Source organism: Bactrocera neohumeralis, chromosome 6, assembly GCF_024586455.1.
Source record: "Bactrocera neohumeralis isolate Rockhampton chromosome 6, APGP_CSIRO_Bneo_wtdbg2-racon-allhic-juicebox.fasta_v2, whole genome shotgun sequence".
Classification (NCBI taxonomy): domain Eukaryota; kingdom Metazoa; phylum Arthropoda; class Insecta; order Diptera; family Tephritidae; genus Bactrocera; species Bactrocera neohumeralis.
In genome coordinates, this window is record NC_065923.1 from 14,067,363 (window position 1) to 14,093,945 (window position 26,583).

Genomic DNA, 26,583 nt, shown 5'->3' on the forward strand with positions numbered 1-26,583 from the left:
TGCATTTTTTGACAGGTAGCAAAATGACATTTCAGCGTGCCTCGTATTAATTTTTCGTCGCGTCTTGTGAAAATATTTTCAATTATTTTCTGTGATTATATTGTAAAAAAATGATTAGTTAGGAAGTGATTATAATAAAATGCACATAATTAATCACAACAGTTAAACATAAACTAAAAAAATAACAATAAAGCTTTATTGAATTTCTCTTGAATATTGAGTGCATTGAATGTTTATATATATTTTTTAGTAAAGTACCGACAAAAGGAAACCAAATCATTCATTTGGAAAGTTAATGATGCATACTACATAACATATATACTATAATTTATTTCAGTTCACAAATACAAATATTTCTTAAGTGAATAGTGTAATAAAGAAAAGTGCCAATTCTAAAATTGTGCACATTGTTTCAACTACAATATGGCACCGGCGCCCCAGCCCTTGGAGGGAAAATTTCAAGGTCCGATGGCTGGTTATCTACCCTCCGGTCAGGAGGGCGGTCCACGTATGAACACAATTTCACTTGCAGTACTAATTGATTTTATTATACAAAGAACTTATCATGATCTCACTGTACTTGCTGAACTGTAAGTAAATTTTATTATGAGTTATATTTACTTATTTTCGTCTTCCTATTTATATCTTATATATATTTTATATCTTATATATATATGATATTTAAATATATAAACATTTGTGGTTTGTAGGCTTCCGCGAAAAACGGACATGGAGCGAAAAATCGAAATTTACAATTTTTCCGCACGAACGCGGCAGCTATTTATACGTCTTATTTCTTTGGTCAAATGGGCGAATTCAGTTTCTAAAGTAGATAAATCGGCGGTAAGTATAAATAATTCGTTTTTATTCAAATTCTATATTTATATATGTGTATATTGAATCTTTTTTCATATTGACAGAATATCATGAGCTTCCTGGACAAACAAAATATGCTTTTTATTGAAACTGCTGATATGTTGGCCCGCATGTCTCGTGAGACACTAATACGTGCTCGTCTGCCAAATTTTCATATTCCTGCAGCTGTTGAGGTACTTACAACAGGTACATATAACCGCCTTCCTACATGCATACGAGAACGCATTGTGCCACCAGATCCCATAACTCCAGCTGAAAAGAAACAAACGCTTTTAAGATTAAATCAAGTAATACAACATCGGCTAGTTACCGGCAAGTTGTTACCGCAAATGAGAGAATTTAAGGTAAATACCAATAAAAAACCGAAAGCAATTTTTTTATATGTGCAAAAATTATTTGTATTAGATCAAAAATGGACGTGTGACCTTTGAAGTAAAGCACGAATTTAATGTTTCTCTAACTGTCATGGGGGATGGCAACAATGTACCATGGCGACTTTTGGATATCGACATACTTGTTGAGGACAAAGAAACTGGCGGTATAACGAATTTTTCATAATTTTTTATCATTCATATACAAATTGTTTAATTTAATTATTTCTTAGATGGCAAAGCTTTGGTGCACCAGTTACAAGTAAATTATATTCATCAACTTATTCAAGCACGCTTGGTAGAAAATCCAAATGCACTTAGCGAGGTTTACAATTGTCTGCACTATTTTTGTCAATCGCTGCAATTAGAAGTACTTTACACACAAACACTGCGGCTGAGTTACGAACGTTTAGATGACAATATTAATGTAGAGGAGTACGTACCTGGCGTAAAAATAACAGTGTCCTATTGGCGAGAACTTACCAGTAAAGATTCGAAATCTGAGTTGGGCTATCGTTTAACCGTACAATCGGATCCTAATGAAATCGGACGACCACTTGCTGTTGTACACGTACCCTCATTGGGCGCAAAGGAGTCGGCTGAGGTAGCGGATCGTGCAGTACGTTCCGATCACCTTTCCATGGAGCGTTTAATTGTGTATACAGTGTATATACGTTCCGTTTCACGACTCAATGATCTAAAATTGGAGTTCCAGTCATTTTTGAAAGATGTCGACTGTGAGTGTAATTGCATAAAATTGTGAAATCTTTATAAAATAAAAATATATTTATAATAATTTCGTATTTTGGTAGTCAATTTACAAGGAACGCCCGCTATATTGACCGTGCCAGTGCTGACGCCGTGTTTGCGTGCTGAACAAGTACATATAACTATTGACACACACACCGGCATGCTAAGATGTCACGTGCCAAAGCATTTAGACTGCCCCATCATGCCGGAAATGCAAGCTTGCTTGAATGGCGATAGAAGTAAATTACAGCAAATCATGTCTGAGTTGAGGTAAAAATTTCAATTCAAACACGTTTTCGTCGAAATGATTTCATTCATATACATATGTATATATACATATGATTCACTTTATTCATATTTATATATATACATAAGTATATAGTACACATGTAATAATGTAAACTTCATCACTGCTATTCTTTTTTGCAGATTTTGGATAACTCATCGTCGTTGCGAAAAAACCTTGCAACATTTACCGGCAGCTACCACAGAAACATTACCTTTTCTTTCGCTGCCCGATAATCCGCTCATGCAACCAGGCCGACATAAAATTTATGTTAAACTGCATCGGCATCCTAATGTTATAATTGCAAGTGACTGTATATTCATACCGAAACAGCAACCAAATTACACTATATTTTTGTTTATTTTTAGGTCGTGGAATTAAAGGAGAAATCCAACACGCCGAACGAAATGGAATACACTTTTCATTTAGGCTTTGTCGCATATCAGACCACTGAGACCGACGTGACAACTGAGGAAGCACAAAATACACGTTTGGTTTCCAGTTCCAATCCACCGCCACATCCACCCACTGTTAGCGCAGAGGTGCCTAAGGTTTATACAAAATTATTGCGTCTAATAGAATTTGACACCTTCGTGGCCACACACGGACCTGGAACCGATGTCGATGGTAGTTATTAATTTCCGCTTTTAAGTCCATATATTTATTTTATATTCATTGGCTTTGTCCATTTCCATCGTCCACGCATAGAATTGCCACCACATAAGCGCAAGGCAAACAGCGAAATCGGCCCGCCAGCCAAGCAACAAAAAACCATTTATCCAGCTTACTTTATACCCGAATTGGCGCATGTCATTGCCATGTGCGATGAAAAGATACCGTTTTTGAATTTAGCGCAGGAGTTATCACGTCGCGAAATACCACATAGCGGCCTGCAAGTAGAGGCGAATGCAGCGTCACTGGTGCTGAAGATACTTGCGCTCCCCATGCCGGGTCAGCAGCCACAAGATCAAAAGGTATTTTTGAGCACATCATTTTATACTCGGTATGTGTACTTAGTTACTATATATATTTTTTTTTTCTACAGAATCCCACCAGTTCGTCATTGCCAGTTCTCGAGAAACCGATCATCAACGATCTATTGAAGCGCTTGCTCTCGATATCCATACGTTCGCAAATGAACAAATCCAACCAAATGCGCAATTGGGGTGTCGAGTTCGTATTTTACAGCACACCCCTACAGAGCACCCATCAAAAAGAGCAAGGCAATCGTCGCACAGTTTATTTGACGTACGAACAGGCAAATCATGATTTCGTGAAGACCGTTGATGATTTATTGCGCGACTGGTCGAAGATTGTCTACCTTTACACATTGGTTTTTAGTTTCGCCGAGCATGTGAAAAATAGTAAGTAATTATACTGTCTTTTCATTTGTATATATGTATGTGTAGTAGTCTTTTAGTATCTGAGATACTGATCCCTAAAAGCTGCTCATTCGTCGGAATCGCGTATATCGGACCACCATGGGATATACATACCTGTCACAAATTGACCGATGAAATGTAAACGGCTATCTGCCTGCCCTTTTGCGCTTGTTCGCTGCACGAAACCTAACATTTTTCCCAACTAAATCCACAGCGACCATAAACAAACTAAACGAAGGAGTACACACTTGACCTTTATATTGCAGTCGATATTTCGACTGTTAATAACCCTAAGATTTTAGATGTGACACTCGACAGCCTATGCTCCTTCACTCTTCACATGACCGCGATTATTGCCAAAGTACAGTGCCATGAGGAAAAGACAAAGAAACGTTTTTGGTAACATACATGGCAATCGTCCGGCCTGTCCTAAACTACGCCGCACCAATATGGTCGCCTGGGTACGGTGAAACGCAAACTAGCAGCGCACTCCGGACTACAACCGGATGCCTCTTGATATCTCCTCTCGAACACCTATGTACATAGTGAGGCCCGTATGCTCCCAGTTAAGGAGCATAATGAACTCCTCTCCAAACAGTTCCGGCTGGGATGTTCTCGCAGAAATCGATATCAGACAATATGCCGACCAAACTTCCAACAAGCACTGACCGCCATTCACAGTGGAGCCATCAACACCTTCACCGACTCCCTTCCAGTGAATGGTGTACTCGGGGTCCGATCACCACCCATCGCAGACGAAGAGCTCGAGTTGCCGCGAGAAACGCGAGTGATCCGCAGCTTCGATCTGGATATTGTAGCAGGTTAAACTCCTACCTATCCAGAATAGACCCCGACATATCAAATATATATCCAGTTCCGGCTGGGATCTCCGAACAAATTGTTCAGATCGGACCACTATAGCATATAGCTACTGTTCCCACGACAGTCTGGTCAACTTAACCGAGACGGACCCAGATTTTTATCCGGCCAAGGACAGTCAACTCGGCATAATTCTGCTGCTATAAAAACAACAACAACATAACTGCCATACAAACTGTTAGACCGAAATCAACATAAATATCTGTTCATACCTCTTATGTTACAAGAATTCCATTCGTGAATTTTTATCAAATTAATTATTTACTTTTCCTTCTAGAACGTCTGAATCTCGCCGATATGGTTAGCGTAAAGTCGTACAATTACATGAATGTTCTGCTGGGCTACGGACCTAAGAAGGAAGTTACTTGCAACATTTCTTGGTGCGCACAAACGAATGGTTTCCGTTTGATATACGTTGGCGGCATATCAGCGGTGAACGCACATTCTATGATGCGCGACCAGTTAGCCTCGCACTTGAATCGTCAGCATAATCTTACGCAAATCGTGCAAATACTGCATGAAACATACACTCCGCTGAGTTCGATTTCCAAGCTGCCCATCATACCACTCCTGGGCATACCGGTATGTATTTTTTTACGATTACTTATACGTATATACATATACGTATATATAATATATATATTTCATTTCATATACACAGCGGCCGCAAGTACCCATCCTGTCGTTTTGCATACTACCGCAGTCGCCGTGTCTCATACGTTTGACATATCAAGCTATTTACTGCCTGGAGATACGCATGCGCAATGGCCGCTTAGTATCGATTCGCGATGGCGCATACTCGCGCTTCGATCGTAATTTAATAGATGAGTTCACACCAATACAAGGGTTGAAAGTGAGTCCATTAACGGTTTATTACGTGAAACATTTCTAAAAATGCATATTTAAATTTGTAGGGTTTCCTCTTGAAACATGTCGATGAAAATGCCGTTTATCGTGGTCGTTCACAAAGTGAGGATGACAATCCACCCTCACCTTTAGGTATGGAGGACAACTACTGCGGTCCTGGCAGTGTGTCTGGCGCTGGCGCCGGTGGTTCATCACCTTTTACAAGTGGTGGCATGCGTGGTCCACAGTCACCACGTGACAGCGGTTTGCGTTTTCCCGCACCACATACTCCACCATCCAGCTCAAATCCACACACGCCAGCGAGTCCACATCCATCCGCCAACGCTGGCGGTGGTAACAATCCAAATCATCCGAATTTCAATTTAACCTCACCACCCGCACACCACATGCCACATCCTTCACCCGGCGGTCTTATGCCATCATCACCACTAAATCCCCAACCAAGCCCACATATGGCCCATAGCCCCGGTCCGAATACGTTGTATATGCAGGGCCATCAGGACTCACCGTTTACCGCCATGTCGCCGGCAAACACAAATTGGCCCGGTTCGCCAAGCATGCCGCGGCCATCACCACGTCCGGGTCAAAGTCCGGAGCATAAACCAAGTGGCAGCTCTGGCGGCAACACAGGCACCTCTTCGGCTATGTCACGTGTGCCCTCGAATCGTTCGTGGGCCGGCGCGGTGCCCACGGTACTCACGCATGAAGCATTGGAGACGCTATGTCGGCCCAGTCCGCATCCCAACAAAGATATCACTGGTTCGGAAATTAGTCCATTGGAACGCTTTTTGGGTTGTGTATTCATGCGTCGCATGCTGCAACGGCACATTCAAGGTGACGAATCGATTACGCCACTCAATTCCAATGAGCCCGGCATGGTGCTCTTCAAGGTGGACGGCCTGCAATTCCAGGTGATGCTAAACCAAATGCATATGGAGTCGTTGCATTTGAAGGCACAGCATTTGCCGACACCACCCACACCGGACGGCAAGCAACCATTCCAGCTGAGCGCCGATGATTTGTTAGTGCTGGAGCAGTTCTTCGATTTGCGCGTGGTGGCGCCACCATATCGGCCGAACGCTATGACTGCCTTCTGTCGCGTGCTGAGCTGTCCGGGCCAAGTGCTCAAGGACTTTGTGCAAATAATGCGCCTCGACCTCAAGCCGGAGGTAATGGGCGATCAACTGAAGTGGGCCTTGCAATTCTGCATGCGCGTGCCACCGTCGGCGGCGATCATACCAATAGGTACGCCGGGCATCTATATCTGCAAGTTAAAGATTCTCTTTTTCGTAAGTATTGTTGTTTTTTGCTTTAAATTCATTTCGTAATTGCATGATTGTTGATTTGTTTGGCTTCCAGTTGCAAATCACACGCATACCATACAAGGGCAAAGAGTGGAAGGATAGCCCCACGTTGCTGCTGCCAATGGTTTACGATCTAACTTCGAATATTACACAGTTGGTAGAGCGGCGAGAACAGGTGCAGTCACCGGCCATGAATGCCGCCAGCGCATTGTTGCGCCGCTTCACCGAATTCAGCGTTCAACATGGTCAGTGCTCGCTCTTTCCAGCAGTTTTGGATTTGCTAACCAATCTGCAGCTGCCAAACGATGTGCCGCCGCCAAATCAGGTGAGTATCTAGCTGCAAATTGCGAAATATTCAAACTTATACTAATTTCTTTGTATCTTTCTGCGCTAGAATATTGGACCACCGGTCGGCCAAGTGGTGGGTTCCAGTCCAAATCCGATGATGCACTCGCCGATGCAGCAAATGGGTCAGATGGGCCCATCGCCAGTCGGTCCTGGTTACCCGCAAATGGCGCAAAATCAAGGTCCGCAGTGATGAAGGCGCAAACGCCGCACGGTAAACAAGAATAACAACTGTGCTGGCAGTGCTGGCGGCGACTAAAAAGCAAAGCGCACACGCAACGCGCATTATTTGCTACACAAACTGATGGGACACAAATTAACCGGCCTTCAACTCCGACTAACTTCAGAACATTTGTTGTTTTTCTTTTATATTTTGGACATATTTTGAGGGATGACTGTGTTGGAAATCGTCGAACAATGACAAAATTTATACATAGCAGTTGCAAAGATTAAGATACATATACTTATATATATATATAAATGTTTGGAAATTAGTTATATTAATGATTTGACGAAAAATACTATTTATTAAGAATGCTGAATAGATTATAATTACCGCAAATAACTGCAGTTTTTCTCTTCATACACCAAAATAAAGTGCTAAATAAAAATCATATTGTATTATTAAAGAAATACACAAAAAAACTAAGTTTTAAATTATTTAAATATTTCACTAGACAAATATCCATCAATTCGGTTATTTTTTAGTTAAATTTGAGGTTAGATAATAGTGTTATACACAATAATCAAATACCTTAAGAGGTAAGTTGGTCTAAGATTTTTAAACTATCGACAAAACGCTTTGAGCCTTTCAAAAATTTGATGAGACGGCTAATTATAGTTTCGGCTATGCCTCGAAATTATTCCGAAAAATATTTTTACTTCGATAATTATCTGAAAAATATGTATAAAAAGATCGTATGAAAACTTCAGGCCGATCGGTCAAGCCGTTTCAGAGCAGTTTTCCCCGCAAGAGTTTTTTTTGGAGTTGATTACACTAGACAAGTAGTACCGTTTCCGTGACGAAACCAGGATGGGGTCGTTACCGCTGCATCGAAGCTATAAGTCGAATTAAGCTCTTTTATTGACATCATTATTTTGATTTTGATTTGAATGGCAGCTAAATACCAATATGTTTTAATGCTCCGATCTGGACAATTTCGGATATTATAGCGTTGCCTTGGCTAATAAGCCATGCCAAATTTCTTGACGACTTTTTGTCAAGACAAACTTAACACGATTCCCACAACAGCCGGATCTACGTTACCGAAATTGACCCGGATTTTATCTGGCCAAGGGCTGTTACTTCGGATATCTGACCTCGTTTAGGTCGGCAAGTCTTAGTTTAAGTTTGTCATCACTGGAGCAACGCCTTGCAGCAGGGTTGCTTCGTAACAACGGGCCCGGAGGATTTCTTCTGCTGCGTGAGCGCTAAAACGGTCCATCCAAACTCCATCTCGGGTATGTCTAATACATGTAATGAATGGAGTTATCTTAAGATCTGCTCAGGCCTTAAGACACATAGAGAATGAACCACGAGTTACGTGGCCCCATGCAACCAACGCACTACTGCGACATTGGCCTCTACAGCTATGCCATCTGCAGCTAGTTCGCGCACTGCCCCACCCCTCCACCAGAGTGTGTCAGACCGTCATACGTGGGAATGTTACATCAGTCAAGTGCAACACTTGTAATGGCTAGTGCACCTCCCAACGTGCTCCGGCCTGTGCACCACACGTGAGTGGAGTGTGTCGTATGTTGCCCCATGCCGCAGGTGTCTACCTCCGCAACATCTAACAGTGGCGTCGCAAACCAACACCACAGTGCGACAACCGCCCTTGCGGGTTCTACAGCTGCAACCACCACCATCTACACGCCACTCTCTTACTCCCAGGATCACCTATGCACACCCGCGACAAACTCGGATTTTACAATAAAATTAACAAAGCAAAATCATCAAAATCCATTGGCCCTGATGGAATTATCATGCTGATACTAAAGCATCTAGGCTCGACGGGCGTAAGCTATCTCACCAAGGTCATCAACTTGTCGCTGATCACTCTTCAAATACATGATGTGTGGAAAATCGGAAGAGTGGTCCCAGTATTGAAACCTGCATATCGTCCTATAACTCTCCTCACTCCAGTGAAGACACTTGAGGCCTTGCAATTCCGACTTTAACACCCCACCTGAGCCTAGCAAACCACATGTATGGCTTCCGAAAAGTGCACAGTACCACCACAGTATTTAGCGTCATAAACGCAAAGACGAAAAGTGTATGGCCTTAACCAGAAACCATCTTGCGAGAGGACGATCCGCGTAGCGTTATACAATGAGTTCCGCAGGGTGGTGTCCTCTCCCCGTCGAAACTCCCGCAGTCACCAAAGGAAACTTTAATCACCTCGTATTTAACCCTCTCCTCCTAAATAGACAGCGACCATATTCACAAACTGGACGAAGGAATGCAGACTTGACCTTAATACTTGTATTGCAGTCGATGGCGTTAAGATTCCGACTGTTAATAACCCTAAAATTTTAGGTGTGACTTTCGACAGTCTGTGCTTCTTCACTCCTCATACGATCACGGTTATCGCCAAAGTACAGAGCAACAACAAAACTCTTAAGTCGTTAGTCGGCAGCACATGGGGAAAGGCCAAATAAACGTCGGTCGATCGGTCCTTAACTATGGCGTGCCAATATGGTTGCCTGGATACAATGAAACGCAGACGAGTAAGTTGCAAACACTGCACTCCGAACTACGACAGCCATTCACAGTGGAGCCAATAACATCTAAACTGACCGTACTTGGAGTCAAACTACCTGCCTTTGCAAACGAAGAGCTTGAGAAACGAGAGTGACCCCAGCGCAGCTTCGTTCTGGATACTGTAGCAGGTTAAACTTCTACTTATCCAGAACAGATCCTGAGATATCAAATATATGCAAGCGTGCAATGAGTCCTCGCATGACTCTAGCCACCTCTTTGCATGCCTTGTAACCTTACTCATCTGACACCCTCCTCCCTTTGGTTCGACCCCGTCGAAACTTTACGTTTCCTGGGTCTACCTTTCAATGACGTCGATGACAACTTATCTAATCCTTACCATCCTAACGGGGATTAGGTATCCGTACAACAACAACAACAAATGTAATATACTCTGTTCAGAGGAACAGCCTGCCTTGAATAATCGTATATAAAGCTATTTTTATTGTTTTATGATTTTCTATTTTACATACATACATACATAGTAGTTCTCATAACAGTATTTAATATATTATTATTATATATTTAGACTGTATTCAATAATAATTGCAAAATAATGAGTTTTCCCTTAGCATATGGTAAATGAATTTTTGTTATAAGTACATACATATTTATGATTGTGTTCTTTTTGTTTTTGTTTTTGTTTTTGTCTTTCTTATTTGGCTTCTTACAATATTTGTTACGTTAGTAAAAAATGACTCGATATACTGTGCGTGGAATCCGTCTGCATATTTGGTTTGCTAGCATAGATTTATCACATCCCAGCCGACTCTTCGATCGCAATGTTCGCCCACTATTCCATTTCCCTAATAACTCAAGCGTTTAAGCGCCGTTCTTTTCCACAATATCGGTTTGCTGCACTTGCGCCGAAAGCTCGGTAATGTCGTCAACGTCCGAGATTAAATCCACCCAATAGCGTAGACGTTTGCTGCGCAAGTAGCTGTGTGAGTTATCAAAGACAACGGTGTCTAAAGAGAGAAGATCATAAAATTTACCTTTGTTTTAAAAAAGTAATGGCATCGTCACTTACATGTCGTATTGGGTCGCGTTGAGATGAAGCCCACTTCGTCCATCTCGTTGGAATAGACTGTGCCGAGCGCCACTTCGCTACGCTTTTCACCAGACGACTTGTCAATGCTGTATATACCGAATTTGATGTCGTAGTCGAAGGTGCGAAAATCCCATGATAACACTAAGTTTTCTTGTTTCTTTTCATCTACATAAAAGTCCAGTTTTAGTTTGTTGCCTTTATTTATTGTGGTCTCGGTATAGTCTTTATCATTATCTTCAGTGCCTTGCTCGACAAACATGTCTTGCGGAATTTTTCCACCCCAAATTATCTGAAAGCAACAAGAAGAATGGGAAGAAAAAAAGTTTAGATTGAAACCATTAAACCTCGGTTATAAGCAACTTTGCCAGGAAAAGCTTGTTGATCCCGACATTTGTTGAAACTTTCAACCTCATAATGAAGTACTAAATATAATTTGACAAGTGGGCGATACCACCCAAGTAGCCTAATGGTTAAGATCTCATGAGATCTCCGTCTTTTTTTGGAGGTGATTTACTTTCTCAACATCTTTCACAGCAAGAGAATAAATTAGTTCTTGAGATAATCGCTTTCTTGATATCGAAATTGACCTGAAGTTTGTTTGGTCATGGCACAAAGAGACAAAGTAAGGAATAAAATCGTCTCTTCATTCTGAACACTTTGTCAGATATTACCTTATATCTACCCGGAATATCTCAAACTGTGTTAGACTTTGCTGAAGATAACAAATTTGTACAATTAGATCCGACTAACCTTCGATTTGCATTCTGGATCACCATTCTCATCCACATATTTACCACCAAAGCATTTGGGAAATATATTTGGATCGACATGGGAGAACAGCGGCTCCTTCCACTTATCTGAACCGTTCTTGTATATTTTTATTTTACTCATTGTGTATTCGTCCAGAAACCTTTTGACGAAATTAAAGGCAACAGAGAACAGTTTGGGTGCTATAACAGGATAAAGAAGGAATAGATATATATAGTTAGTTAGTTCTAATAATAGTGGCAGCATTGGTTCTTCCTCACCATTGACTATGTAGCACATTTTCAACAATTCCGGATAGTTGCTTTCGTATTGCTTTACCGTAGATAAAACGCACTCGGCTGCCGGACGCCACGCGTACTGCTTCAAATTGAAGTTGGCCATATCGAAGAAGACGACTAGCTGACGTGCCTGTGGACCATGTGTTTTGCTCTGCTCGTAGCCGGCTTGCATGAAACGCTCCAGCAGCAGCACCAAGTAGCGTTGGAAGTCGAAGCGTGTGACGCAATGTAGCATGCCCCAAATGTCAAAATTATAAAATGGACAGACAATAACTGGAAACGAAACAAAGAAAAAACACACATATTGTCAACTGCAAATTTATACTAAACTCTGAACTTATGACAGGGCGTTGTCACTCACCTGGCGAGCCTTCATTGTCATAGCCTATTAGACCGTAGGGCAGATATTCTCTGAGGGCGCGCGGCGCATCCCACTTCTCCAAGTTGTCCACATTCCACATAGCGCGGGTCTTCAGACTCTATAGAAACCAAAAAACAAACGGATTCTAATTTCTTTGCACTTAAATTAATGGAGTGGCAGGATTTGTATATTGCAAATATTCGAATTTCACTGGAATTTTGATTTTTGTTTTTAATCGGAAAATTCTCGGTGTTTTTGTGAATACTCGGTTATGTTTGAAACTCTTTGGAGATGACATTTGAATTTATTTCGGGTTTTTCTATTTATTTATGTATACATAATTATAGGACTGCACTTATGGTGTTTTTTCATATTTTTTTGGTATATTTAAAATCTTAGTTCATAGTGTGATGAGCACGTAATCGTCCAGAAGACCGACTTATAGTGGATCTTAAAAATGCTGAGCTTTTCCAAACGTAAGCAAAATATTACAAGCAGCCTTTCCAAGTCAAATAGGAAACTAGGAGACTCCATATTAATCGTCGAGTCTCGATCAGTTTTAAAAAAAAGTATGACACATTTTTTTGCTGGGTTTTGTGCTCAAAATCTATCTTAGAATTCTTCATTGATAGCATAATATCAAGACTTACAATTCAAATAGCAATATAAGTTCAGTAAAACTCATTGTCAGAGTTCTATTAACCCTACAAACAGGAAATCTATATGTCGATTGGTGAGAATTTCATGATATTTCACTGATTGGAAGTGAAGTTATTGCTTTTTAAGTGTCAGTATGTTTGTGTTATCGGTGCGAAAATGAGCTTCGAACAAAGAGCCAACATTAAATTTTGTTTTAAAATTCGTAAAACTTTTACCGAATCCTTTCAATTGATAAAACAAGTTTATGGCGATGATTGCCTATTCCGTAGCAGAGTGCACGAGTGGTTTGAACGTTTTCAAAGTAGTCGTGAGGACATAAATGACGATCAACATGTGGGCCAATCAAAATCCGTGATCACCGGAAATTCCACCGAAACTGTGCGTGAATTCATCAAAAATCAGCCGAAATCATCACTTAATTTCATGGAAATGGATTTATTGCATTTTGACCGAACATTTGGGCTTACGAAAGGTGTGTGTACGGTTTGTTCCGCACAAATTGACTGACGAGCAAACCAACATTCGAAGGACGCTTGTGACGGATTATTTGACCAAAAATAACATTTTAACCATTAACCACTCCCCGTATTCACCTGATATGGCACCGTGCGACGTAGAGGCCATTCAAAAGGCTTGCACCGGCATACTGGCGGCCATACCGGCCAACGAGCTAAAACACTCGTTCGACATGCTTTTGGACCGTGCAAAAAGCTGTATTGAAGCAGAAAGAGACTATTTTGAATAAAATAAATTGATTTTGCCGAAAAACCATTTGTTCTGTTTTTTTAAAAGTCCTGTTTACTTTGGAAAGCACCTTGTATATTATTTGGTATAAAACTATTATAACTTACCGCCCGCAGCATTTCCTCGGCAGCCTCTGGGTCCCATTTTCGTGCTTCATAAAAAATATAAAAGTAAATAAATATCTTAAGAAAATTAACTTGAGTACTTATACATACCACGTAGCCAACGTAGGAGAAAGTAATCATCATGGGTTTCATTGATCACATCGGAAACACTTTTGCGGAACTGTAAAAAGAATAGAAACGTTTTTTAAATTTTGTTAATATAAAACTAGGATTTGTGATAGGATTAGGTATATATTTTAAGGGCAAAATTTTTTTTTTTCAATATTTCTTGGTAATACGAGTACTACTTTTAATTAACACAAACATTATTTTATTCATTTTTGGGGTGTTCTTCTTCAAAATTTAAGAAACAACTTCAATTACGAGACCATTGGGCCAATGTTTCTTAGAAAACTGTAAGTAAGTACTGATAATTTATTGCTTAAAGTGCTATAAGACCCAGCTACCATCTTCATATGGACTTTTTTTATATAATTGAGCCACTTTTGGTTTTCAGGAGCTTCAGGAGCTTTTTCAAAAAAGTGGGAAACCTCGAAATTAATCACTCTTGAATTGAATTATTTTTGTGCTCTTTTATAATAGATTATGTTTTTTAGCAACATTACTTTTCTTAAGTTTCACGAAGCTCTAACTGGGCCATAAACACTTTGACGCCTAAATGAGCTCCGGTGAATACAAAATCTAACTGTTTTATTGTAAAAGTTTCTGACCCCATCGCACCTTTTTGTCTACTAATATTATTTTGCTCTTTGCTCCACCTGACATTGAACCGTTATGAGTATCTATCACTGTCTTTAATAGCAGCTGCTAAAAGCCGGTAATCAGAGCTAAGCTGTTTAAGTTCCGTTAAACAACTTTAAGGTTTTGTGAATTAAACTTATATTGTGTTTTTTTTATTGTTTAAAAAAGTGCCGACCTTCAACTTGATTTCGCTTTGTGCTTGCACCGCGATACGATGGCTTTGTTGGATTCAGGTTTCTGCATAAATTTGACTTAATCATTGTTTTGACCGAAACGAACGCATCACAGTTAGTATAGACCTGCCCACTTTGATCAAAGCGAAAGTACACAGTGCGCATGTGCGCATGTTTTAGCGCCGAATTAAGCTAAACAATCGTATCGTAATCATTCGATAATCAGCATATGCATATTTACATATAAACCATAAATATGAAAGCGATGACTAATGAGTCTAATCAATTTATGTTTTAAGAATTTTTATATTTACATATATTGTATATTGTAAAATACATTTGAATATGTTTATATCAGGCAACAAGTTTGCATACTTATACTTATACACATATCTGTAATGTGCATATATATAATTATATATTAATATACAATACGTGTCTATAATCACTTTTAATTTCACATAAATTTTAGTTACGAGTTCGATTTTTATTTAATTTTCGTCGTGCTTTACTTGGCAATTCTAGCCACGTTTGCACAAAAGCTCTATACATACATATGTATGTACATATGTACATATCTGAACAATATATAATTGTGGCCAAAATAATTGGGTAGGAAGTAAAATTGAAAATCTGAAAAAAAAATTAATAAATTTTGTGTTTCAATGATGACCGCAAGCGACCAATTGATAAAATGGTATATGTTATTGAAGTGCCTTTGTACCTTAGTATATATGTATGTATGTATACAAATATATGTGAGTACATATTAAGTTACTGATTTGTTGCTGGATACCATTACTCAAAAACAATGTTCTTGCTAACATCAGATGTGACAAATGAACCGTGTCTAGTTTAAATACAGATTGACAAGTGTTTGTGGGATTTAAAATTTCAAAAAAATCGTTTTTTATTTATATTTTTTTAATGTCATGTTATGTTTGGGAAACAAGAAAATATCACACGGAGCCCAATCTGGTGAATACGGTGGTTGATGGTATTCATTGGGTTTTTGGCACAATCGTACTCTTTTTGAAGAAAATTTACCATTATCGAAACGAGTCGAACAAGAACGTGTTTCATACCCAACATATCCAAATGAACGGACTCGCGAGAGATGTCCAGCTCTCTTGCCATCTCTCTAACACTTGTCTGACGATTTTCAAGAACCATATCTTTCACTTTTTTAATATTTTGATCAGTTGAAGATATTGACGGTCGTCAGAATGAGGCATGGTTCAACGATCTCTCGACCATCTTTGAAGGTTTATACCTTTCGCAGGCTTGCGTTTTTGATGTAACTGAATCACTGTAAGCCTTTTTCAACATTCGCAACGATTCTGCACATGAAATTTGGTTAGAAATACAAAATCTGAGACTAATTATTTGTTCGATATTTTTATCCATTGTAAAAACCGCAAAGCTGTACCAACTTAAGCAGCTGCTGTAAAAAGCTGGTAGGCAGATCGCTCTCATATTTGACGTACTAATTAAGGACAGACATACCAACTTAGCAAAAAACATTTGGGAGAGCGGTCCTTCAGGCTAAACTGGCTGATTCAATCTTTGATCGTGTTTTTCTCGAAACATTGTTTTCAAAGTCGGTGGTCACGGTTTTTCAGAAACTAGTTAGCGATCTTATTGAAATTTTACACAGTTCTTCTAAAGAGGATGACCTCAATCACGAGGATAGAAGGATTTTTTTCGACAGCAACAATTTTTTTCAAGGCAATTTGTGGAAAAAATTACACCTGCCAAAAATTCATTTTTTCCAAATCTTCCGATTAATCACGGCGTATACTCATCTATTAGCCATTGAAATTTTGATTTTACATGAATTATTTGTCTGTTATACTGACCACTACGAGGAGTCGCTGCCAGCTGCCACTGACTGAATCTCCAAAAAATTTTATGAAAAATTCAAAAAACATCTAAATGTTGCTATTTGATATGCTCAAAAGTTGTAATAATAAAAAAAAGAAAGAACGTTAATTTCGGCTGCATCGAAGCCAATATACCCTTCACAGGTGCTACATTGTTGCTTTAGAAAATAATCTATACCAAATTTGGTGAAGATACATTGTCAAATGTGAAAGTTTTCCATACAAGAACTTGATTCCGATTAGCTATATGTTATAGTGGTCCGATATCGGCCGTTCCGACAAATGAGCAGCTTCTTGAAGAGAAAATGACGTTTGCAAAATTTCAAAAGGATATTTTAAAAACTGAGGGACTAGTTCGTATATATACAGACGGACGGATGGAAAACGACTCAGAACATACTGACGGATATACATATATACAGACGGTCTCCGACACTTCTTCAGGTGCTACAAACTCGACTCAGCTCAACATACCCTGATCATTTATATATATACTTTTTTTAGTCGTCATCCGACGCTTCTTAAAGAACAACCGGCATGTGCTGTTAACGTCGTTCTTAAATCATTCGATTCTGATGACAAACTTAATATACCTTATATTTAAAACAAACATATTTTCTTCCCACATTCTTATATCACGACAGAAATTAAGATTGCGACAGTTTCGTGTCACTACTTGTCTTATAGCGCATTTGACGGAAAAATACATTGATTCGTGACGTCATGAAGGAAATGAGGGTAATAATTGTATATTATGACATTGCGTGTCGCAATATTATCTCTATTTTACTTTTTTTGATATAAGATCTCGAATATATTACTCATTCAGACAATAAACGTCAGTGAATGTAATCCACAAGGAAGCCTTTGAACACTTCAATAATTTTCTGGTAAGTGATTCTATCTTGTACTTCTACACTGTAGTGAATAATAAACCTATAAATTAATCTGATATTTAAATCACATTTATACTCGCACTTTGTACGTGGTGACTGTCTTAATTACGTAAGAGTGTAATACGCATAAAAATTTAATACATACATAGTTACTATATACATTTGTACCTATATATTTATTCATAAAAACGGCTGAAATTGCTTTGTTTCACTCAATAAGATAAAATAAGTCAGCACTTTTATTGTTAAATGACACTGATTTACTTCATTGTAAGTAATGAAGGCAAAGTTCGGCACGAATTAGCCTGATCACAAGTTATTGATTACTACGTTGATATTAGCTGTATTCACACTGGCGCTGTGTATTAGGAATATTTTGATTTTTTCATGCAGGTTAGTCATAATATATGAAATTTGAAATGGACGTCTTTTGCCATCAGGGACGACAGTTTCTATGAGAGCGGCATTATGAAATTACTTCAAAAATTACAACAAATTGAAGAAAAAAACGGATGTGTATACGAGTATGATATTGGATCATTCTAACTACGACTAATAAAACATTCAAATGAATGCAAAAATATTGGATTTCTTTTTACTTTACGGTTCGAACTATGCTGACATTAATTGTTTCAATGAATTATACAAATGGTTCTGATATTCGATTAAGGGGATATAGTATAAAGTAGTTAGAAAATTCTCATTTCAATAAAATGAAAACTCTGTTTGTGGACAGTTTACTGCAACGCAGATACCTTACTTGTAAAGGATGGTAGGACGTAAGCATTAAGTCCAGCACTCATTCAGATTTATTATGAATTTTATTATATGAATAAACCAGTATTTTAATTAGACTGGCTTGAAATCTGATAATAATATTTAGCATTGACATGCAAAACGGCATTGAACTTCAATTTCAAAAAAGTATTATAAGAAACTAAACTTTAACTCACACTTCCAAGATACAATTAATTTATTTAGTTAAACCCTGGGCTACTAACTTAATTGCAGACTTAAAAACCAAAGCAAAAAAAAATGTAAACGCCAAGATATATTCTCAAAGCGTAGAAAAAAAGATAAAGAAATACCTGACGCATTACTAAGTTAAGGAAATCTACTTAGAAAACCGGTTGGACTTGGAAAAAATTGAATTTGCACCGTAAACGTCGATTTAAGCGAAATTAAGCACATTCATGCGCTTCAAGAGCAGCGCGGCAAAAAACCAAACCAAGTGCAGAACATAAAAATTGTATTTTTTATTTTGTTTTTAAATATATTTATGTATGTATATACTGTGTACAAAAGTATGTTTGTAATTTAGGAGTATCTGCATCTATATGTAGATAAAATAAAAAATAATTAAAAATGTATTAAACAATAACAATTTAATTGTTGCTTTTAGCGTCTATATAACAACCCAAAGCTAGAAAAGATGATTGATAAAAGTTATACATACAGACAAAGTATTTAAATTGTGCTTGTGGTAGGCTAATATAAATTACATAGAGATTAAATCAGTTGTCCGTAGCTTTTTCTGTTGAAACCTCATTAAATGCTGTAATCATGAGTCAGCTTTTCGTTTATTCTTTATTATTTAAGAGCGTTCGACTTTGTATTAACTGCTTTACAAATTTATATTGGTATAGGTAAAAATATGCAGCTTCTTATGGGAAGTTGGAATGCCTTTTAGCTCCTTTTGACTAATTATTATTTGTTAATATTATTATGTTATTAAATGAAAAAAACTCGTGTTTGTTTACTTTGGCTTCGCTCTGTTTCACTTGTAATATTATTCAAAGATGATATTGATATACGCAAATCAATTTGAATATAGGAATATATAATGCGCAAATTAGTCTTTCTATTTCTGACTTGAAAAAGCTTCCAGAAAATATGCAGAAGCAATTTCACTGTATTATTCTCTATTTGATAGAAAAGTTATACGAAATGGTGGAGAAGGCGCTTCAGCAAATTTTTACCAAAGTGTAAGTGGCGTTTACATGGTATTTGTGATAATTGGCTAAGAAATTTTTAATTTCACGAAAAATAATCTCTAAAATGTATATTGTACCATATACAGTAGAATCCCGATTATCCGGATCAAATAAAACCAGGGGTATTCCGTATAATCGAAAATCCGGATAATCGATTTCAAAGCAAATCAAACAATGTTTAAATTATAATAAAGTTTTATTATGTTATAAGTTTTACAAGTGTAGTTTAAATAATATGTACGATAAATAAAAACCGAGTAATGTATTACATAATGCCTATGTAATTTAAAATTTTGGTTGGAAATAACTTTTTATTGGTCTTTGACGTAAAGAATCACATCGTTTCATTGCGGCCAAGTCCCTGATGCGTTTCAGTTGTAACAACTGTATGGGATCCGATACATCCTGTCTTTCAAACCACTTAAAAGCAATATCAAGAGCTTCAAAAGCTTCTGCGTGAGATGGTACTTGACATACATCCCCAGTTTCAGTCTCTTCTTCATCTTCTCTCTCGTTATTTATTATCGGACTCGAAAATAAACTTGTCGTAACATGTCAAAACATTTTTAAATTGACAATTAGAGCCGAGACGAATGAGACCGGATAATCGGATATTCGGATAATCGATGTTCGGATAATCGGGACTCTACTGTATACATAAAAAATTGTTTACCAAGATTTAATACTCTTTCAAATATGTACTCAAGATGTATAGTTCCGTATTCAATAACCTTACAGTCATTGAACAAACAACAGCATATTTATTCATTGTGTTGAAATTTAAAATTTTGTACCGAAAAGTTATGATTTGCGAAAAACATTAATTTTTTTGTTTCCATTTGAAGAAAAGTGCTGCAGAGTCGCTTCGAATGCTGGTCGAGACATATGGTGATCCTGTTCTATCAGAACCAACATGCAAAAGATGATTTCAACCGTTCAGAGATAATGATTTTGGATGTGAGAAATGAAGAACGTGGAAGACCACCAAAGAAGTTTGAAAACGCCGAACAGCAAGCAATATTGGATGACGTTGATACTTTGAGTCAAAAGCAAATGACTGCCATGTTAAATGTTGCACAAGTAATAATTTCAGACCGTTTGAAAGCTATGGGAAATATTCAAAAGTGTGGCAAATGGGTGCCACATGAATTGAATGAAAGTAAAATGGAAAACTGAAAAAACTATTGAGAAATTTTACTTCAAATACACGAAAGAAATCAGTTTTGCATCGAATTGTCACTGACTATAAAATGACATGGGTTAATCTAGGACAATCATCAATATCGACTGCAAAAATAGATCGATTCGGTAAGAAGACAATGCTCTAGTTTTGTTACACGATAATACACCTACACACAAAGCAAAACCGGTTCAGGATACAATCAAAATAATTGGCTGGGAGCTGCTACCACACCCGCGGTTTTCACCAGAGTTAGCCCCTCCGATTACCACTTGGTTTCATCGATGGGCCACGCATTCGCTGAGCAGCACTTCGGTTCTAACGCAGAAGTCGAAAATTGAGTGTCTGATTGGTTTGCTTCAAAATACGAACATTTCAATTGGCATGGTTTCCACAAATTGCCAGAGACGTCAAAATATGTAAAAGGCAATAATCAATACTTTGATTTTTTTTTTTACTTTTCCGCTCATTTTATACCGGAACCTATCGTATGTTTCTATGAGATTACCGAAGCATTCAACTATTATACCCGCAATCACTTGCAAATCGATGCTAGTTCTTACAGTCATTCCTGGACTCCGTTGGTATTACTAAAAAAATCTGAAGGAAAAGAGGTCGGCGGTTGCTCTGATTACGAATTTAAGTTCAGAAATGTTCAAAAGTGGCCTTTGGCAACATAAAAGTAAAGTACTGAAATTTCGAAAATTCTTAAGCTAGCGACGAGGAGCATTACGTTGGACGAGTCAAATGGTTAAGAATGTTAACATTTGTACAAAATATTAATATTATTGGTACATTTTTACAGATACATCTTTGTTGGACCCTCTTAAATAAAATAAACTTTGAGGGAATGAGTAAACATACGAAAAGTGAAAACTAAATGCGTGTCCTACTGTCAACAGCGTTGAGTTCCAGATCGAAAAGAGCTGTAAATCTTAATTGGTTGACAATTATACGCGTAAAGCGTTGGCACTTGCTTTCTACATATTAATTATTCATCGTCGTAACTAAAGGTAGAGCAGTTATCTATTTTTTATTGCATTTAGTTGCAATACGCTTAATTATTTTTCTAAATTGCAACTGTTTGATGTATAAAATTAATATTCATAAGGCAATTTTCTAAGTACTTGCCTATGAATGTACTTTTAATGGGCACTTTTTCTGGTTGTTCAATTAAAAATCAATTGAGCTGTCTTAAGTTAAGTTAATTGCTATAATATATAAAGAAGCTTATATAAGAATTTTTTAAGCAAATTTGTGTTTCTTTCTACATATTTCATTTGAAAAGATATGAAAAAGTTAAAGTTTCAGATATCTTCTTGTTTATTGGCATAAACACAGCTTACCGGCATTTTATATTTGCAAACACCGTTCGAAGTTTCAGTTTTTGCTTTGAAAACAAGTATACATACAACGTATGTAAGCTCTTTATTCAATTGAAAGCGTGCCTAAATTATAGTTCTTTCCACACATACATACATATAAAATACTGAATTTTTGATCTTTCGCATTAAGCAAGTAAGGACCGTTTTTCTTTGTCTGGTTAGCAATCATCTATCAGATAAGTTCAAGTTAACCTTACCGAAAGAATGAGCCTTGGTCAGAACTTAACTGACAGGTGTTGCTAACCAGAAAACTGCCCTAAATCTACAACTTTGAAAAAAAGTTTGTTAACGTTGCATCCTTATTTTTAGGTCAAAAACTGAAATGTCGGGGGGCGTTTGCAATAAAAAATGAGTTTGGGAAATAAAAGAACACTCAAAAACATATGTAGGTTTATTTCAACCCAAACATTTGAGAGGCCAGTTTCTTGGCTCACTCTAATATGTATTTATATGTGTATTATCCGTGGTCCGTATTTTAAATTTCTATTTACATACGTACATAAGCATGTTTGACAAAATGTTTTGCGATAATAAGGCAAACATGTTTTATACAAGAGGTTAAATGTTTACTTACGTATATCGTGTTAAAATGTTACAAAAACCGTTAAACTGCCTTAAGAAATATTTAACAGTCGTAACTAAAGTTGTAAGCTACTACTAAGGGTCAAGTGGTGGGCATACTTATTTTAATAAAACATGTTTGAATTTCCTGAGTTAATGAAAGATGCATGTTGGCACACTTAGGGTTAACATTTATTTATTTACAAACAAATATTTACATAAATTAGCTATGTAAAGCTCACTGACTTAGTATTTCTACTCACACGCAGATTACAAAAGAGAAAAGCATTGTGGGGTAATCAGAAGGTATAATTTTTAACGATAGCAATATCGGCACCTTTTTTCTTGTCGACAACAACGAAACACTCACTGTTAAGCAATAACATAAACTTGATTATGCCTTAGCATTCCCCGAGGTTGGTTGGAAAAAGTGAGTTCAAATGAAGTATTGTAATGTGAAAACAAAAGTTTTAGAAGTTTGAGAAATAGCGGAGTCAAAAACACTTAAAGCAACAGCAACGAAATGAACTAATGTTTGTTTGTGATGATAAATACCTTTAATGAAAACTTCATATAAGTTGAGCTTCTTGAAAACTCGGTTGGAATAACTTCAATTGTCCGTTTAATTTCAAACAATTAAGGGGGTATTCTCATGTAATCACTTCGAAAAATCGATTTTTTTTATTTTGACGGTAAAACCTATTGAAAACATGAATAACGCCGACGTTCGTAAGCGACTGTCTACCAGGCGCCAAGTCTGCAGCTGCTACATTCCTAAACGCATTTTTCTCGAATCATCATTTTCTGAAACTGTCATGGTCCTAAAAAAAAAGTATTCAACCGATTGCTTTAAAATTTACATATGTTCTTCGACTCATTTATAGTTATCGTCCCTACCAGAATTGTTTATTTTCGAAAATATTTTCATATTTTTTTAAACGATTTTTAACGAAAAAAACAAGATTTCCGTGACTTTTTTTTTGAAGTGCGACATTTTTTTTTTAATGAAATTGATTATATTTGGTGTACCGCAAAACTTATACATATGTATATGTTGGGGACTACTTTTATTAAAAAAAAATATATTAAAAATGTAAAAAACGAAAATAAAATTTTGTTTGTGTATTTCAAAATACAAATAAAAAATATTAAAAATTAAAAAAAAATAAAAAGTGGTAAAAGTTTTCACATGTCTTTCGATTTTTACATATGTATATGTATCAGGTTGTTCAATAAGCTTTGTCTTTCGATAAGAGAGGGCGTTGCTACTAGCCCAAAATTTTTTTGTTTTCTTGCTACACTCTTTAGCAATTTAGTGTCGCCGTGTGAATATCGTGCATTGATAAAATTTTTATTTTTGGAAGGTGTAGCACCAAAAAAAAATTACGAACGAATGTTAAAAGTGTATAATGATTGTTCACCTATACAATTAGAACAGTAGTAAGATGGGTTGCTGAATTTAAATGTGGTCGTACAGGTCTTTAAGACGATCAACGTGAAGGATGTCCAAAAACCGTATCAACAACAGAAATCATAGCCAAAATACACAATATGGTTTTGGAAGATTGTCGATTGACTGAAAGAGATTTAGTAGAGGTTCTACACATCCCATTAGGCAGTGTGAGCCATATTTTAAGTGAAATTTTGGGTTTTAGAAAGCTGTGTGCACAATGTGTGCCGCATTCGCTAACAATGGAACAAAAACACATTCGAATGCGACTTTCTCAGCAACATTTGAAGCGTTTTAAAAAGGATAAAGTGGGTTTTGTGCGTCGATTCATCACTATGGATGAGACTTGGGTCTATCACCATGATCCTGAATCAAAACAAGAGGCTAAAGAGTGGTGTGAACCTGGTTGTTCGGCTTCGAAACGAGTGCGTGTCCGGAAATTGGCAAAGAAGGATGTGGCATCAGTTTTTTGGGATGCGAGAGGAATTTTGTTTGTCCATTACTTGCCAACCGGTAAAACCATTAATTCTGAATATTATCACATCTTCAGTTGAAGGACAAAATTAGCAGAAGAAAAAAATCCTTTTTCATCAGGACAATGCATCGTGGGACAAGAGCATTTTGACAATGGCTAAAATCCATGAATTAAAGTTCGAATTGTGGAAACATCCACCGTATTCACCAGATTTGGCCCCCAGCGACTGCGTGGAGAGCGTTTTTCATCAAATGAAGAGGTCATAACGGATGTTGAGGCGTATTTTGCTGACCTTCCGGATTCTCATTTCAGGGATGGGATCCACAGATTGGAGGATCGTTGGAGCAAGTGTATTATTGTTCAGGAAGATTATACTGAATAATAAAGTGTATTTTGAATCATAGAATTGTGTTTTTCTTATAAAACGACAAATCTTATTGAACAACCTGGTAATAATGTAATAAAATCGATATCTTAAATAGTTTTTGGATTAAAGCCAAATTCTTTCTGCACATTTTGTATATATTTCTCTATACAAACGACCTATCACCTTTTCGGATCAGATCAAATATAAAATTTGGCCGACCAAAAACGACGAAAATTTTGGGTAAAAAGAACCACTGCAGCATCGAAGATTCATAGCGCCGTCATAAATCGCGATCAACTCGAATTTTTGTTTGGTTTTTTCTTTAAAGATTTTATTACATACAGAAAATTATTTAATTATTATTATTACGGACTTATTATATACTTAAAATACGCATGTGTATTTTTAAATTATGGGGCCTAGTTAGCTTTATTATATAACAAAGAAAAAGTTATGCAACTCTTTAATGCGGTTTTCCATTTATTTTCAAGGTGAACCACTTGTTGATGGTTATTAATGTATTTCAAGAAGTAGGAAATAGCTGTCAGCAAACAACTATTGGAATTAAAATAATTTTCTTAATTGACTGCAAAAACTTGTTGAAATGCCAAGCATTATATTTTTAGTCTTAAAAAAATACTTTTTCTATTATAATTTAGAACGTGTGTCTTGAATTGCATAATTCCACAAACTGGATGGACGGGCGCCAATAAATGCAAACATATTCATATATACTCGTTTGTATAACAATTAATGATATGAAAAATTGATGATAGGAAAACAATAAAGAAAGAAAATAATGAATAATACAAAATTGTTATGCATGCAACATGCGAATAATTGCAATAAAATCAATGACACTTGAAGTAGATGAAAGTATAATTTTGTTCAGCAGATTGGTAGGAATTAATGAGTTTAATATTCTTCATTTAACCCAGCTGAGTCAAAAAGGCTTAGTAAAGCTCCGAGGTTAATGGTTGTGATATGTTCTCTCAGTTCGGATTAACTTTCCCGAAAGTCTGATCGGTTCTTCTTGCCTTTGCGGGGAAATCAAGCAGTATAGAATTTTATTTATCTAAGAAAAGTCTTGAATATTTTCTTACCTTTTAAATTTTTTTTATATTTTTGGGTTCAAATTTCCTAGAGCCATAGCTGTCAAAGCAAACACGGGTATTCGACATTTATATTCAGTTTATTTTGACAAAGTTCGCAAAAAGTCAGATCGGCATTACGATTAATAATCGTGAAAATTTATTTCCAAAGCCCGCATTCTGCGAGTAAAATTTTTTATTTAGATTTAACCCTTTCCTTAACTCTTATATCCGATAGGTGCCGACAGATAAGCAAAACCTTGGTAAGAATAAATCGTCTTTTATGGAGTACGGTTAGTCTTCAGATCACGTTGCATTTAGAAAAAGTGTCTCTTTGGTGTAGTTAGCATGCTGAACGTATTATTACACATTTTTTCCATAGCGCCGTGGTGGCACATCGAGCCTCGAAACGTATTTTTTTATCAATACTATTTAAAACTGAATAAGGAGCCATTGGTGGTCGGAAGCAGGACGGCACAACAAGTATAACTATCAAAAAAAAAAAAAAAAGTTTCTGCCAAGTAGCTCTGAGTCATGTGATTTGATCCAGTTACACTTCTTTTATAAGGCTATGAGAAG

The 26,583-nt window shown here is 37.1% G+C and overlaps 2 protein-coding genes across 6 annotated transcripts in view; one reads left to right on the forward strand and one right to left on the reverse strand.

The window, feature by feature from the left end:
- Nucleotides 1-29: 29 nt before the first annotated feature.
- Nucleotides 30-7,671, forward strand: LOC126761258 (mediator of RNA polymerase II transcription subunit 14). Its single transcript, XM_050477263.1, has 16 exons — nucleotides 30-102; nucleotides 251-590; nucleotides 711-843; nucleotides 921-1,220; nucleotides 1,282-1,414; nucleotides 1,481-1,984; nucleotides 2,060-2,267; nucleotides 2,427-2,586; nucleotides 2,652-2,910; nucleotides 2,992-3,257; nucleotides 3,329-3,647; nucleotides 4,822-5,126; nucleotides 5,206-5,397; nucleotides 5,459-6,700; nucleotides 6,771-7,040; nucleotides 7,110-7,671. The coding sequence occupies exons 2-16, from the start codon at nucleotides 424-426 to the stop codon at nucleotides 7,251-7,253; spliced, it is 4,602 nt and encodes a 1,533-aa protein (XP_050333220.1). The 5' UTR covers nucleotides 30-102; nucleotides 251-423; the 3' UTR covers nucleotides 7,254-7,671.
- A 2,535-nt stretch (nucleotides 7,672-10,206) lies between these two features.
- The window catches only part of LOC126761032 (SEC14-like protein 2), a 28,031-nt gene continuing 11,654 nt past the window's right edge, over nucleotides 10,207-26,583 (reverse strand). For all 5 annotated transcript variants that reach the window (XM_050476919.1, XM_050476918.1, XM_050476917.1 and 2 more), the window contains 7 exons: nucleotides 13,899-13,968; nucleotides 13,791-13,834; nucleotides 12,280-12,397; nucleotides 11,901-12,191; nucleotides 11,623-11,822; nucleotides 10,852-11,161; nucleotides 10,207-10,789 (listed from right to left, as the gene is read on the reverse strand). In XM_050476919.1, coding sequence (XP_050332876.1) covers nucleotides 10,644-10,789; nucleotides 10,852-11,161; nucleotides 11,623-11,822; nucleotides 11,901-12,191; nucleotides 12,280-12,397; nucleotides 13,791-13,834; nucleotides 13,899-13,968 — 1,179 coding nt within the window. In that variant the 3' untranslated portion in view covers nucleotides 10,207-10,643. The remainder of the gene's footprint in view (nucleotides 10,790-10,851; nucleotides 11,162-11,622; nucleotides 11,823-11,900; nucleotides 12,192-12,279; nucleotides 12,398-13,790; nucleotides 13,835-13,898; nucleotides 13,969-26,583) is intronic.

Coding starts and splice junctions, on each gene's coding strand:
- LOC126761258 (XM_050477263.1), top strand. CDS start 424: ATGGCACCGGCGCCCCAGCCCTTGGAGGGAAAATTTCAAGGTCCGATG. Junction 591..710: donor CTCACTGTACTTGCTGAACT/GTAAGTAAATTT, acceptor TGTGGTTTGTAG/GCTTCCGCGAAAAACGGACA. Junction 5,398..5,458: donor CACCAATACAAGGGTTGAAA/GTGAGTCCATTA, acceptor TTAAATTTGTAG/GGTTTCCTCTTGAAACATGT.